Below are 10,616 nucleotides of genomic sequence, written 5' to 3' on the forward strand. Positions count from 1 at the left end.
TTTGAATTTCTTTTCTTTTCCCCTTTTTATTTTTTTCATTTTCTATTTGTTTCTTTTCTTTCCATTGGTCTTCCATCCACCGATGATGCCCGAAGAGGGCTGGCCAAGGTTCACCATTGCCCGATCTGGCGAGAGCCAACCTCGCCGGCCATAGGTGAGCCTTGGGAGAGGCACACCTCGCCTTGGGTGAGGGTTGCCTTTGCTCACGGCCTACAAGGGCTAAGTCATTGCAAAGTCGTCGAGGGTCGCTCGATCCTTGTCGACCATAGCAAAGAAAAAAAAAAAAAAAAGAGAAAAAACTAAAAAAATAATTTAGAATTATAATTGTTATGAACGAAAATGGCTTTGAACGGCCAAAATATTTAGAAACCGTCATGATCACTTTAGGCTTTTTTTTTAGACCGATATGACCACTTCTTACCTTCACACAATGCTTATTAACCAAGGATACGTAGCTATCAAGTTGATCAAAAAGTATTGTGCGAAGCACTGGCTAGCTATGCAGAAGTCGAAACTTTGATGACTCGCCTCGAGCGCGAGAGGTTACTATACTTGCCTACCTGTCGCTTGGCGTAGTCAACTGAAGTTGACATGGAGTCTACTTTCTCCATTGTCATTCCTTAAATTAAGAAAAAAAAAATATTTTTCTTCTTGTTATTTCAAGAAATACTCTAAATTTCCAAAGTTTAGGCAAAACCCTTTAACGTCACAGGACCAAAACAATTCTTACCTTTGCTTAAAATAAAGGGAAAACACCACAAAAAATCCTAAATTTTGTCCACCGTGACACATTTATTCAAAATTATATTTTTGTGACACAAAAAAATCCCAAAATCATACGCACGTGACACATTTACCCTAAATATTGAGGTAAATGCGTCACATAAATATAAATTTAAGATTTTTAGTGTAAAAAAAAAAGTTTGGAGTAAATGTGTCATATTAGTATAAATTTGGGGTAAATATGTTATATGAATAAAAATTTGAAATTTTTAGAGTCATCAGAAAAAATTTAGGATAAATGTATCGTAACGGGGCGCAGATTAAAATTTTTGGTGACCTTTTTCCCTAAGACAAAATCCGCAACTTTTCCTTGGTCGGAGTCGGATAAAACTGAGGAAGTAGATGAACCCGCTTGGCTCTTCTTCCTCTTCGAATGCGACTTGGTCCCAATGTTTCGCTCCCTGCTGAAACTCAAGCCTCTCCGAGCAAGTCCATCACCTCCATTAACTGTCCACCGCCTCTCGCTCCTCTCTCTCTCCACCGCCTCCTCTTCTCCTCCTCCTCCTCCTCCAATCGTTGACGCCCTCATCCGCGCTCATGGGTTCTCTCCCGAATCCGCCCTTGCCGTCGCCCACGCCGTCGCCCCTAAGCTCGCTCCCGACGTGGACTCCTGCGTCGCCCTTTTCAAGGACCGCGGCTTCACCCCCTCGAACATCGCCACCATCTTGACCAGGTTCCCCGAAGCCCTGCTTTTGAAGGCGAGCAATCGCCTTGAGCCCAAGCTCGAACTTTTCGAGGGAAACGGCGTCTCGGGTGGAGCCCTAGTTCACGTTCTCGTCAACGACCCTTATGTTCTTTCGAGGAGCCTGGAATTGCAGCTCGTTCCCTGCTTCAATTGCCTCGTCAAGTTCTTCGGGACTAGGGGAGATGTGGTGTCGCATTTGTTGCTCAAGCGCGGGACTTGGGTTCTGCGTGCGTTTTCTGATTCGATGGAGGCTAATATAGATACTCTTCGGCGGCACGGCGTGCCGGATTCGAGCATCGCGAAGATGATGAGGCTGCGCCCCAGGACCTTGTCGCGAGACACGGGTCAGTTCTGTGATATTGTGGACGAAATCAAGGGAATGGGGTTTAACCCTTCCTCCTTGTTGTTCGTTCATGCGATCATTACCATGGCTGGAATGAAGCGTCCTAAATGGGCGGCTAAGATGGCTGTTCTTAAGAAGTTTGGATGGTCAGATGACCAGGTTAAGGCGGCATTCTTGAAGCAACCCAATGTTATGGGTTTGTCTGTGGAGAAGATGGAGAAGGTATTGAATTTTTTCATGAAGGGGTTAGGGTGGAAAGTAGATGTCTTGGTCGCGTATCCCACTATTTTTATGTCGAGCTTCGAGAACTCCATTTTGCCCAGGTTGACCATTCTTCTCACCTTGGTATCGGACGGCCTTTTGAAGAGGAAGTTGGTGCCGGCCGGACTTGTGCTGTCTGAATCTGCGTTCTTGAGCCGGTTTGTGAGGAAGAATTCGGTCAAGGCACCCCATATTTTGTTGATGTACCAGACTAAAGAAGTTCTGCCACAATTCAACGTGGTTGGGGTAAGACTCGTGAATCAATGCAGCTCTACATTCATCTTCTTTTCTATTTACTGATTCCTATGTAGGTTTGAACATAAAATTTCTCATACTACCGGTATCACGTGAAATGGAAATTGGAATACAAGTTCAGCTGTAGATGTATCTTAAGCTACTCTTCTTTCGCAAAAAATGAATGATTTGAAAAATCTTAATATTTATCTCCCATGAAAATGCTGAGACCTACATTATTGGTGATAATGAAAACATTTTTCTTTCACTGATTATTTCAAGTAATATAAACGATCATTTTCAGGAGAATTTTTTTCAAATCATTCATTTTTCATGAAAAAATTGAAGCCGTAGGGTTAGATGAAATGCAGCACGCATAATGGATATCAATAACATGTAGATGTATTACGGTCGTTTGGCAAGGAAAATTGGTGCTAATCTGACCTTTAGTTATTGGTTCTGTGTTGTGAACAATGATATGTGAATGCCTCTGTGGGCATCGCTGTAGTGGCTAGGCCGAAATAGGTGCACCGACCAATGCTGTAGCAGGTCTTGTCTGCATTGTAGCAGCATAGGTAGACTTAGTGCTTATATCATTCATCTTCAGTCTTTGGGAGGTTCTATACAAGAATTGCCTACTGTTTGTATGCTTTTTTCATTATATGTTCTTCTGGATGGGGAAGAAATTCATTTATCCCCAAAAGTGTCTGGTTCTTGAAAAGAGAGAACTTCTGGATGAGTTGATGATGTTCAATAGGTCTATACAAGTCAAACAAGTCTATGGCTTGTAATTGTAGGACCCTGGGAAAATCGAGGAACAATATTCATGCACATTTCTTGTCGACTCTATTGTGTGGTTATAAACTCAGCTCTTGCTGTAATTGTTGCACACATTTTGATTACATGAGGAATCTGAAAAATTAGTCAGCGTGGAAGTTTTACAGATTAAGCAATGTGGAGATCTCTTTTGTTCCTCCTGTTATGTTACATGCTCGTGCTTATGGTTGCTTGAAGGTCTCTGCTTCCTCTCTTTTTTCCCCCTTCCTTTTGAAATGTTCTGCTTTTTTCTTTTGGTGGATAATCAGTCAGTTTTTTGGGGACCACTTATTTTCTGGTTTGCAGTCATTGAGTTTCCTTGTTTATGTCGAATTAATCTTTTTTACAGTGATACACTCAGAAAGCTGAAATTGCAGGCTAATATTTGTTTTTTTGGTTGAAATATTGTTTTGTATTTGTCTTTTAACATTTGTTCAAGCATGGATTTAGGTGGATGATAAGCTACTATCTGTATGTTGACTCAAACTATTCAGTCAACTTTTTTTTCCGTGTCTTTTGAGGTTAACAATTTCTGTGTTGAGAACAAAATGATAAGTTGATGCAGCTATCCCTAACAAATTTTGATTACATTGTGATTGGTCTTAGATGTTATCAGTGATCGGTTCATAAATGTTCTGATCAGAAAGAGCAATTGGAAATTGATTTGTGCTTATTGCAGAGCATAAAGATAATAAATATGTGCTAGTGGTGTGTGCGTGTTAGTGTATAGGGAGAGTTTTACGTCTCAAGTTTGAATGCTCACTCCAAGTAATAGGAGGACAGGAAGAGTTATACTCTCAACCTTATAAAATTGGTTAAACTTGTGAATTGGCTTGCGCATTGACGAGATGGCAGTCTCTCTCTATTTTAGCCCATTGATCCTTTCTCGTCCAATAACTCCTCTTCAGTTGAATTAGTATGTAGTGTTTGTTTATGAAGTTGCAGTTCTTTTTAGTTTCAGCAGTCGTGCGTGAAAATCGTTATCACCCACTGAACTTATGGAGTTCTCTGGCTTTTACCTGCCTTCTTTTTCTTAGTCTTGGTTTTTGGTATTTATGATGCAGGATTTGTCGAAACGGATGGTAAAGGGTGGTGACCAGTGTTTGTAGCATCTTCTTACATGAACTTTGGAGGAGCTCCTTTTTTTTTATTATTTAAATCTATGGTTTTCTGAATCTCTTACTGAGAATTTTGCTTTTGCTGATCGCTATTTAAAAGATTGCATTTAGGATCTTGTTTTCCAAGGGGATGTTCGTGTAGTATCATGTGTGCATTTGCTGAAAGAAAGCACTCCTAAGGGCTTGCGAGGATTCCTCTTCAACATTGTCCTGCGCCTGAAGTTTGTGGCAGCAATTGAGCTGTTGTTATGAAAGGAGGTTTTAACGTGTGCATATACTCTTGTCCACGTACATTGACCAACATAGAGACTCTTTATATTTTAAGTGGAGTTATCTGAACGAAACCGAAAATAACTGAACCGATGAAAAAATTACGGTTCTTTCTATTATCCGAATTGAGAGCCAAACTGAACTGAAAATATATGAAATTTCAATTCTGTTCGGTTTGGTTCAGTTCTTGATTCAATTTTGACATCCCTAGTAAAGAGAGATGCCACGGTGCACCTTTATCATAGAAAACATGCGATAGCCAAGGGTTGCATCGCCTGCCACTGAGGTGCTCGCCGGCGAGTAACAGTCGAAGATCTCTCTCGATGGTTAGTGTCATCAACCCAAGCTGACGCTTACGACCTTTCTGGAGGGTCTTCAAAGGCTGGCCAACAGCGAGCGAGGCCGCCTTATGCAGCCATCTCCACCTCCTTACCCTATGTATGTGGGTGCCAAATTAGCATCATATGTCAGGTTTGTCGTATCAGTTCTGTCAAAACAGGGGACTCCATAGTTCAAACAACTTAAAAGGACTGGATTGCAAAAACATTAACTTAGATTGTCAAATTGCATAATCATCAAGACTCTCCTGAGTTGGAATGCTTTTCTGTATCTGTCTATTTCCAGTTTACATTCGACTTATTAGTTTGACCATTTTTGGATGGGGAGAGCAAATCGTCTATAGTTCACCACCTCGAGCCCCCTTCTTTCTGAGTAGCCTCTTAAACCCCCTCCATCTCTCTCTCCCGCCACCCCACGTCACTCATTTTTAGAAAAAATGACATAATTGATTCCCGAACTTTAACCCAATAGATAATGTGGTCTTTGAACTTTAATTTATTCAAAATGATCTCTAAACTTTTAATTAGATCAATCTAGCCCCTAAACTTTTGGTATATATTCAATATAGTCCTTGAATTACATGAACATGTTCAATATTGTTCTTGATTTTTAATTAATAAAATGACTGCATTGAACTTTCAATATAGTTCATGGGCTATATTGAATATGTACTAAAAGTTCAGGATCACATTGAACAAATTAAAAGTTTAGTGGTCATATTACATATTAAATCAAAATTTAAAGATCATTCGTGCCGTTATCCATTCACGGACCCAAAGCAGAAAACCCACAGGGCGAGCGACATGGGCCCATGAACGAGGGAAGAAAGCCCAGATTCAACTCAAACTTCTGCAAAATTCTCTCGTCTTCTTCCTTAAGGGGAAAAACAGAGAGACAGAGAGAGACGCAAGCATATAGAAAGGCCAGCAAGGACAGACCCCTCCTATTGGCAGCATGGCTGATACTGAAGCCAAGTGTTGGGAGAGAGAGAGAGAGGGTCTCATTTAATAAAAGATTAATTGAATTAGACCCGAAAGCTCTTTCTCTTCATTTGACCCCCTCCCACGATCTCTTCTTTAAGAATCGTTGGTTAAACCCCCCTCACCCATGGGTTGGTATTGTCCTGCCCCCCCCTCTTCCTTTTTCTCCTTCCTTCGGTCCTCCTCTTCTTGCTTTGGTAAACCACCTTCTGATTTAGCCCAAGCGAGCTCACAAAAAATCTGATTACAGAGAGAAATGAAGACCTGCCCACTTCTTTCATAACTCTCCTCTCTCTCTCTCTGTTTCCCGCATTGTGTGTCATTTTGCTTGAGGAAAGAAAAACAGAGACAAGAGCGCGAGAGAGAGATTCTTGAGGGGCCCAGATGGGAAGGTCTCCTCCTTCCTCTTCCTGCTCTTCTTCCCCATCATCGTCGTCCTCTTCATCAGCTTCTTGCGTTGTTGGGTCCAGTAGCCCTCATGACATAGCTGAGAAGCCCCAGAGGAAACGCTCCAGGAAAATTCAGAATCGCAATTCTTCAGCTGACGATCAATCCCCGAATGCCAACAGCCCCAGCTCCGCTCGGAGAAGCTCTGTTTACAGAGGAGTCACCAGGTCTCTCTCTCTCTCTCTCTCATGCTCTTTGCACACCAGGGAACATGAAAAAATGTGATCTCGAGTCCATAATCTTTGCGGGGTTGCATTTGCATGCGCAAGTATTTGACAGTTGATCGAAAAAAAAAAAAAAAAAAACAAAACGCAGGCATAGATGGACAGGGAGGTTTGAAGCTCACCTGTGGGACAAGAGCTCCTGGAACAATACACAGAACAAGAAAGGAAGACAAGGTGTGTCGCATGGATTTTCCTAATTTCCTTTTCATTATTCATGTACAGAAAAATCTATGTTTATTATTCCAAGGGGGGGCAAAAATCAACGAGATCTGCAACATTTTTTTCATTAATCTTTTATTATGATTCAGCTGTTCTTATCAGAGATTTGTTTACCGACTGACTCTGTTTTTGTTCCTGATGATCCCTGTCGTTGCCAACGTTCACGTTCGCTTTTGTCGCTGCCTTAGTTTATTTGGGTAAGTCTTTAAGATCTCAACCCCAATTTCCAATTATCTTTTTTCCTTGAAAACAGGGTTATTAAAACATTCAAATTCTTTAAAATCTAGATTCTAGTAGGAGCTAACTCTTTTTTTTGTTGTAATTTTTCATCTTGTTACGTGGCATCATTCACAAAATGTAGGCGCTTATGATAGCGAGGAAGCGGCCGCCCGCACCTACGACCTCGCCGCCCTGAAATACTGGGGGCCCGACACGATCTTAAATTTCCCGGTACGCGAAACGGAAAATGAAAAAAAAAAGAAAAACCGATAGCAATCGATTCGCTTCTTCCGATGACTTTGTCCGATTTTCCTCGATATTTTTCTCAGATAGATACGTATGAGAAAGAGCTCGAGGAGATGCGGAACGCCTCCAAGGAGGAGTACCTGGCGTCCCTGCGGCGGCGCAGCAACGGCTTTTCTAGAGGGGTCTCGAAGTATCGCGGTGTGGCAAGGTAAAGCAAAATAAGCCACTAAGGATGAGCATTTGGTACAAATGCAAGGCTGGATGGAGAGGTGTCTAGGGTTCTAATCGAATCGAATCGGATCGGATTTGATGATGGGTTTTTTGTTCTCACAGGCATCATCACAATGGGAGGTGGGAGGCTAGAATTGGGCGAGTTCTTGGCAACAAGTATCTCTACTTGGGTACATACAGTGAGTCCCCCAATTTCTCCAATTTTTTCTACTATGTTTTGTCATGAATTAGTTAATTTATTGGCTGGTCAATACTAAAGTTTAGCTTTGACTCTGTGCTTTTCAACCTTTTCAATTCAATGCACTTCTTCTAGTTCTAGCCGTCAATTCGGATCACTCGCTCTACTTTCACAATTGATTTTACTTTTTCGGGCTTGTGCTCAGATGATTTCATGTTAGAAAATTCATAATAAAGTAGCACCTTAATAATCGCGAAAAACGGAAAAATGGGCAAAACGAAAAATTTACTCTGTCCTTATCAAAAAAAAAAAAAATTTACTCTGTAAATTGATAGAGTCATCACTTATTGCTTCAGTAATGTCGATTGTCTACCAAATTTGACAAAAGTTGGGGGATTTGCGCATTTTTTTTTCTTTTACCCTTTCATTTATTTATTTGTTTTTTGTAGTGAGTGTCATCACCATTTCGTTTTCGTAGTTGGGCACTTGCCCATTCACTCGATGCATCACTATCTATTTCCCTCCCAAAGCATGTTTTCCACATTGTGGTCTTTTTTCTTTTTAGTGTGTGCCATGAAATTGGTGACTTGCTATCGTAGTTGACCCAAATCCCACTTGGTCAAAATTGTTTTCTCGTTGAATTAATGAAATGAATCTTTTTCCGAAAAAAAAAAAAAAAAATCTTTTCTCGTACCATCGTTTTCGGTAAATTCTTTAAATTCAAATATTATTACTTTTTTTGCTCTTTTTGGGTATTCACATTAGTTGACTAATGTTCCAAGATTGACTTTTTAATGGGCTTAATTGGTCGGTAAACATATTAAGTAAAACTCAGTTTTGGTTTCGACCCCTTTAATTGTTTGAGTATGAATGGGACTTCCGCTTAATACATAAAGGTTTATATATGCTTGATTAAAATATTGTTATTATTTTTTTGCTAAATGAAAAATGCGTTAGATTTACTTGCATGTTTTGCATGAAACCTTAGGGAAATTCATCCGATCTTTTTTCTTTTTCTTTTTTCTCTTTGAAGTTGTATTTTCTGTCTGACAGGACACAAGCCGCACTTGGCTTATTGCCACGCATGCAGCACGTGACTTCCCACTAGGGATGAAAATGTGTGTTGCGTGGATGGGTCACTATCATAACCTCTTTTGATTCTAAATAATTATATTTTACTTTAGAGATAAGCAAATCTCTCTAAACTCTTTTTTTTGGCCTTTTTTAGCATAATGACATGCACGAGAGGTCACGTGCAAGGGGGGTGGCGCACTTAAATCCATCTTTAAATCCTTGAGTTTATGAACATCAGGATAAAAGTGTACATAAACATGAGGTGCCTAAAAACTTTGATGATTCATATGGATTTCATGTACTTTCGATGAGAAAGAAGTCGCTTTCTGCATGGCGCATTAAGCCACCACGAAAACGAAATGGTGAATTTGGAATCGATCTCTAGCTCGAGTCGACTCTTGGGTGTGCGAGATATTCATTTTGCACATGTAACTTAGGGAAGGGGACTAAAGGTAGGCTATTGACCGCGTCCGAAGTTTCTTTTTGGTACGGTCTGCTATTCAGTTTGGCCTCAATTTCAAATATGTTTTCCTTTTTTTCCCTTTGTTGGTCCATAGTTCAGCTTTCAACCCTAAAGAATCTTGATAAAAAGTTGTCAGCACTAATTAATCTCGCTTACTGGAAATTAGTCAAATGATCCATCGGCATCAAATCTTTTTTTAGTGAGGGGTGGTCAACAAAATACAAATCTTGACTGAGTAGAATAGGTTGTCACGTGATTTCTAAATCCTGTCTTACTTCCTAGCAGAAGCTCAACTACAACTTAATTTTTGTTAATTCAATCCACGGAGTCAGCAAAACTACTCAATTGTGCAAATCCAATGGTAATTTTGTCTTCTTATTTAAACAGAAAAATTGAATTATTTTGTTGGTTTGTTTGGTTGATGAAGATACACAGGAGGAGGCGGCAGCTGCATACGACATGGCGGCCATCCAATACCGAGGAGCGAATGCGGTGACCAACTTCGACATTAGCAATTACGTTGAATGCTTGAAGAAGAAAGGCATCCATGTGGACGTGCCGCAACCCCAAGCAACACCAGCCGACCCTCCCAAATCGCAAGAAACACAGCATGACATTGTTCCTGACGACCCGAAGCCGCAAACACCCCTCAAACAAGAGAAGCTAGAGCAACAGGTCCTCCGATATGCCGATGACCTCGACCTCCACCCGTCACCCAATTGCATGGACATGGACTCCTCATGCATAATGGACTCGGCTGACGACTGGGAGCTCTCTCCCTGGAGCTTCTGCATGGACGTGATCGGGCTCAACCTGTTGCCGGTCCCGGACCTCATGATCGAGAAGGGAGGGGAACTGCCGGATCTGTTCGGTGAGCGGGGTTTCGAGGATGACATCGACTTGATCTTCGGAGGGGACGGTGGAGTGGTGGAGGTTGAAGGGAATGAGGTGGAGGGTAATGATGGGCAAGGGATGATGTTGTTGTGTGAGAGATCATCGTCCTCCCCATCTTCTTCAACAACTTCAGTTTCTTGTGACTATAGTAGTGTTTGAAGGTCCTCCCTGTTTTTTCTTTTTTGTTTATACCTTTCCTGGGTGGGAGATATGTTTGGAAGGTAAGAACTGGTTGGGTTTGTTTAACTCTTTTTTGAGTTTTCCTTCTTTTGGTGGAGTTGGAATCTGTCGGGGGATGGTTGATGGGAAAGATTAAAAAAAGCAACTGTTCCGAAATATCTCTCCCTCTCCGACATATTCTGTTTTTATTAGTTCAAGTGATGGTCGTGGTTGCGAAGGAAAATTTAAATTTCAAATAAGGATCTGAAGTGAGTTTTCTTTTAAATAAAAGTCGTCGAAATCGTTTTAAATTAGGACTTCAAGTGGTTAAATTATTTCAAATAAAGACTTTTGGCTGGCCGGCGAGCATTGTAACTATTCGGGCCATCGAAAAATGAGTATTCTTGTAAAAACAAATTCGATCTGTTCTGCA

The 10,616-nt window shown here is 41.0% G+C and overlaps 2 protein-coding genes across 2 annotated transcripts; both read left to right on the forward strand.

Annotated features, from left to right (window-relative positions):
- The first annotated feature begins 1,114 nt into the window (after window positions 1-1,114).
- Window positions 1,115-4,513, forward strand: LOC115755697. Its single transcript, XM_030695189.2, has 2 exons — window positions 1,115-2,318; window positions 4,187-4,513. The coding sequence occupies exons 1-2, from the start codon at window positions 1,173-1,175 to the stop codon at window positions 4,229-4,231; spliced, it is 1,191 nt and encodes a 396-aa protein (XP_030551049.1). The 5' UTR covers window positions 1,115-1,172; the 3' UTR covers window positions 4,232-4,513.
- A 1,323-nt stretch (window positions 4,514-5,836) lies between these two features.
- On the forward strand, window positions 5,837-10,361 carry LOC115755696 (ethylene-responsive transcription factor WRI1). Its single transcript, XM_030695188.2, has 7 exons — window positions 5,837-6,443; window positions 6,592-6,674; window positions 6,908-6,916; window positions 7,081-7,169; window positions 7,268-7,392; window positions 7,518-7,594; window positions 9,558-10,361. The coding sequence occupies exons 1-7, from the start codon at window positions 6,214-6,216 to the stop codon at window positions 10,181-10,183; spliced, it is 1,239 nt and encodes a 412-aa protein (XP_030551048.1). The 5' UTR covers window positions 5,837-6,213; the 3' UTR covers window positions 10,184-10,361.
- The last annotated feature ends 255 nt before the right edge of the window (window positions 10,362-10,616 follow it).

Source organism: Rhodamnia argentea, chromosome 8, assembly GCF_020921035.1.
Source record: "Rhodamnia argentea isolate NSW1041297 chromosome 8, ASM2092103v1, whole genome shotgun sequence".
In the NCBI taxonomy this organism is placed as follows: domain Eukaryota; kingdom Viridiplantae; phylum Streptophyta; class Magnoliopsida; order Myrtales; family Myrtaceae; genus Rhodamnia; species Rhodamnia argentea.